At 38.6% G+C, this 5,137-nt stretch overlaps 1 protein-coding gene across 1 annotated transcript in view; it reads right to left on the reverse strand.

Annotated features, from left to right (window-relative positions):
• LOC105292604 (kinesin-like protein KIF28P) overlaps positions 1-5,137 on the reverse strand; it is a 66,904-nt gene that overhangs the window by 40,295 nt on the left and 21,472 nt on the right. The window contains exon 3 of the mRNA XM_011360872.2: positions 5,065-5,136. Coding sequence (XP_011359174.1) covers positions 5,065-5,136 — 72 coding nt within the window. The remainder of the gene's footprint in view (positions 1-5,064; position 5,137) is intronic.

The following is a 5,137-nucleotide window of genomic DNA, read 5'->3' on the forward strand; positions in this document are numbered from 1 at the left end:
AATTATAAACAGATGGAAAACAGTGGTGAATCTGTGCAAAACAGTAGTGTGTGTGTGTTTCAATTGAGAACAGAAAAAGGCTGTTCTTTATGGCTCTCCCTCCAATCTTAACACATGTAGATAAAAAGATTGGGCTTTACTGTGTTTTTGGCATATTGCTAAACAGGCTTATATCTTTTCAACAAAAGATTCGAGGAACCTGAATGACTCCAACCTAGAGAAAAGGCCCTGAGATGCTGGCATGTTGCCACCAGCACCTCCTACTCATGAAAAGCTGGCTTTGTGTGTTAGTCACCTTGTGGTGAGTCCTGCCGATCAAACCCAGCTGCCAGAGCTTCCAACTAGCTTCAGGGTATCTCATGTTTTAAAATGAGGATGTGATTCCATAGTGTAGCGGTTAGCACGCCTGCTTTACACACAGAATGTCCTGGGTTCACACCCCAGTTGAGCCACGGTCCATGGTCTACGGCCATGCCACCCTGAATAAGCCTGATGTCTGATCTCGGAAGCTATGCAGGGTCAAGCCTGGTTACTATTTGGATGGGAGACCACCTAGGAAGACCGGGTGCTGTAGGCATAAATAGTAATAAATAATAAAGTAATAAATAAAATGAGCAAAGGTCCAGGGCTTAGGACACCAGGAAAAGCCTCCAATATGAATGAAATCAAAACAAACATAGAAAAAAAGGAACTTGGGGAAAACATTGCATAGAGAAGAAGAAACCACTTTTAAAAACCCAATAATAGCTTCAGAGGTAAAGAAATATCCATGAAAAAGCAGGATGATATGAAAAAGGGTAATCAGAGAACGAGAGTATAAATTACGAATGATAGCCAAAATAAAAATGTAGTAAAAGGGTTATAAAATATAGCTGAGGAGATCTTCTAGAATGCAGGAAAAAAAGCGAGAAATAGAAAATGGAAAGTAAAAGATAATAAATTAGAACATTAGTACAAGAGGTCCAAAATCTAATTATTAAGTTACAAAAACGGAAAACAAGACACAGGGGAGAGAATTATATAACAAATAACATAAGAAAAGATCCCCAGATTTGAAGGACAGGAATCTGAATTGAAAAGGGTCCACTGAGTATCCAGCTCAATAAACGAAAAAAGGCCGATGCTAAGGCGTGGCAGAACATCAGTGATGAAGAAAAGATCATAAAGGCTGCCAGAGAGAAACTTACAATAAAAAAATTTCATGTACCAAGAATTTTTATTTTTATTTTTTAATTTTATTTTTTATGGTGACATTAGTTAATGAAATCCAATAAGTTTCATCTGTACATTTTAACAGTAAGGCATATATATATATTTTCACTGTGTGTTCACCTCCCATAGTTAGATTTCTTTCTGTCACCACATGTTTGAACCCCTTTATCCCGTCTACCACCCCCCTCCTGCCTGCCCCCTCCCCTCTGGTAACTTCTGATTATAGTCCATGTCCATGAGCCTCTGCTCTTTTGTTGCTTTTAGGTTTATATCCCCACATATAAGTGATACCCATGTGATTTTCAACCTTTTCTATCTGGCTTATTTCGCTTGGCATGATTATCTCAGGGGCCATCCATGTTGTCGCAAATGGCAGTATTTCATCTCTTCTTATGGCTGAGTAATATTCCATTGTGTATATGTACCACAGCTTCTTTAGCCAATCATCTATCGTAGGACACTTCGGTTGCTTCCATGTCCTGGCCACTGTGAATAATGCTGCTATGAACATCGGTGTGCAAATATCTTTTCAGATATGGGTATTCAAGTCTTTGGGGTAAATATACAGTAGAGGGATTACTGGATCATCCAGTAGATCAATTAAGTTTTTTGAGGAACCTCCATACTGCTTTCCATAGTGGCCGTACCAATTTGCAGTCCCACCAGCAGTGTATGAGGGTTCCTATTTCTCCACATCCTCTCCGACATTTGTTATTACTTGTCCTGTTGATTATAACTATTCTAACAGGTGTGAGATGGTATCTCATTGTGGTTTTGATTTGCATTTCCCTAATAGCTAGCGATGTTGAGCATCTTTTCAAATATTTGTTGGTCATTTGCATGAGCTCTAAGGAGAAGTGTCTGTTCAGGTCCTCTGCCCATTTTTTCATTGGATCATTTATTGTTTTGTTTTTTTTTTGTTATTGAGTCGTATGAGTTCTTTGTATATTTTGGATATTAGGCCTTTATGGGAGATGTTGCTTGCAAATATATTTTCCCATTTGGATGGTTGTCTCCTTACCTTGTTGATGGTTTCTTTTGCTGAGCAGAAGCTTTTTAGTTTGATGTCATCCCATTCATTTATTTTAGCTTATACTTCCCTTGACTTTGAGGTCAAATTCATAAAATCCTTTTTAAGTCCAAGGTCCTTGAGTTGAGTTCCTATGTTTTCTTCTATGCTTTTTATTGTTTCAGGTCTTATATTCAGATCCTTAATCCATTTTGAGTTAATTTTAGTGTGTGGTGATAGACAAAGTCTAGTTTCATTCTTTTGCAGGTGGCTTTCCAGTTTTCCCAGCACCATTTACTGAAGAGGCTTTCCTTTCTCCATTGTATGTTTTTGGCTTTTTTGTCAAAAATTATTTGCCCATATTAACGTGGGTTTACATCTGGATGCTCAATTCTGTTCCACTGGTCCATGTGTCTGTTTTGCTGCCAATGCCATGCCGTTTTGATTACTGTCACTTTGTAGTATGATTTGAAGTCAAGCAGAGTGATGCCTCCAGCTTCATTTCTTTTTTTTCTCAGATGTTTTTGGCAATTCAGGATCTTTTGCGCTGCCATACAAATCTGATGATTTTTTGGTTCTATTTCTTTAAAAAATGCCGATAGGATTTCGATGAGAATTGCGTTAAATCTGTATAATGCTTTAGGTAATATTCGTACCAAGAATTTGGAAGCAGAATGGTACCAGGCTTCGCAATGGGAACATTGCAAGTTAAAAGAAAATGAAGTAATGTCTTCAATATTCTCAGTGATCTAGAATTCTCTTCCAGATAAAGTTCAATTAAGTGTGAAAGTAAGAAAAGATATTCTCAGCTGTGCCACGATGAGGGCAATGTACCCTTCCTGCCCCTTTTCTGAGGAGGGCGCAATAAAAGGCGACAGTTAACCAGTAAAGAGGAATATATCGAATCTAGTCATCTGAGGAGCCAATAAAGAAGGTTGAAATAAAGTTCCAGAATGACAGTTTTGCAGGAGGATAGAAGACTCCTGCTGAAGGAGACCCGAGAAAAATAGTGGAACTGATAAGTTCAAGCACATGGGCGATATCGTTAATAGGCAGGTGACGGTGGTTTGGGGCATTTAGGAAAACAGAGATTAATAGACAACGAGACATATACAAAAGGCCATTCAAAACCCAAAGGAAAACAAAGAGTAGAAACAGTGTATGTATGACTTGGTTTAGCAGTGAACAATATTTCCACAGCTAAAATGTTAAGCACTACAGATTTAGCCAAATCTTATACTAATGCAGGGGTGTGTGGGGAGAAAAGTCTTGTGGTGGGGGTGCTGGTGTGACAGGTTCTCTTCCGCCATGGTGGGAGGATAGTAGATGATGTCTAACACTGCTTTCTAAGAAGAGAAAAAACAACGTTTTTAAATATGGAGAGAGAGAGAGACTAGGGCAAACAGCTAACGAGCTGAAGATGAAAACCTGTGGGGGTCAGTGAGGGAAGAGCAGGGACAGGCAGAGACAGTCGGTTTCCATTATAAACCTTTCTAGTATCACTTTAAAACAGCCTTATTGAGAGATCATTCCCATTGCACGCAGCTCACTCCTTTAAAGTGTGCAGTCCCGTGGTCTTTAGTATACTCACAGAGCCCTGCAGTGGTCACCACAACCCAAATTTAGAAGATTTTGTCCCCGTGAAAGGAAACCCATTAGCATAGCATCCACTCCTCAATCTCTACCTCCTCCCCTCATCCACACCCCCCAGCCCTAGCCCTGGGCAATAACTAATCTACTTTTCTGTCTCTGGATTTCCTGTTTGGGCCATTTCATACAAATGGAATCCAACAATATATGATTTTTGCGTCCGGCTTCTTTCTCTTAGCATAATGTTTTCAAAGTTCATCCACACTGTAGTGCGTAACAGATGCTTTGTCTCTTTTTACTGCTAAATAATCCATTGTATAGATACGCCATGTTTCACTCATCCATTTATCACTCTATGGACATTTGGGTCGTTTCCACTTTTGGCCACAGTGAATGTGTTGCTGTGGAATATTCGCGTATGAGTTTTTTTGTGGACATAGGCATTTTTTTCTCTTGGACATTTGAATTTTTAAACTATTCATGTAATGACTTTGAAACAATTTTTAATTAGAAAAGTACTGAAATGTTAATAGTATTTAGTTGGGTGATAAAATTATGAGTAATTTCTATTTTCTAACTTGAACACATTACTTTTAAAATGGGGGGAAAATTCAGATGAAAAAGATGGTCCATTATTGAATTTCCATAATACAAATTTAATCTCGCCATTTAGAGGAAGCAGAAACATAGACTGTGCTTCGAGATGTTTGCGACATTTTACTGCTTTAAAGCTAATTACGTTAATGGTTACTCTTCACCGTGAAAATGTCACCAACCTTCAAATGAATCTAAAATTCAGTCTCGGGCCTTCCAGGACAGGACAAGTAGGAAACTATGCTGTTGCAATTAAGAAACAAAATAGCATTCTTTGTTTAGACATAAAAATCAATAAATTAAGATGAGAACACACCCACAACCTTGGTAGAAGAAGGGGAGCAAGAGAAACCATAGACCTGAGTCAGCCGAGTTTTTATTACATAAGCATCAACGGTCACACCTTGCTAGTGTTGACACCAAAGATGTCCGCTTCTATGACACTCAAGGTGCCTTTTAAAGGTGTCTCCACAGAAGCAGAAAAATTCAACCTTTTATTTAGTGGCAACTCAATTTTGTAATCACGTGATAAGGATCTTGGTAAGGAAAATTAACGTTATCCTAAAATAGAGATGCCGATAACTTCCATTTGAGACGAGAGATTTCCAAAATAATGGGAGAAAAAATCCTTTAAAAAGGATTCTTAGAATAATACATACCTGGTGTTCTTGATTTCTCTCCTGAGTCTCAGTTGCTTGAAAGAGCTCTTCACACACCCTGGGAACAAGGCCC

This window comes from Pteropus vampyrus, unplaced genomic scaffold (genome assembly GCF_000151845.1).
Source record: "Pteropus vampyrus isolate Shadow unplaced genomic scaffold, Pvam_2.0 Scaffold60, whole genome shotgun sequence".
NCBI classification, from domain to species: domain Eukaryota; kingdom Metazoa; phylum Chordata; class Mammalia; order Chiroptera; family Pteropodidae; genus Pteropus; species Pteropus vampyrus.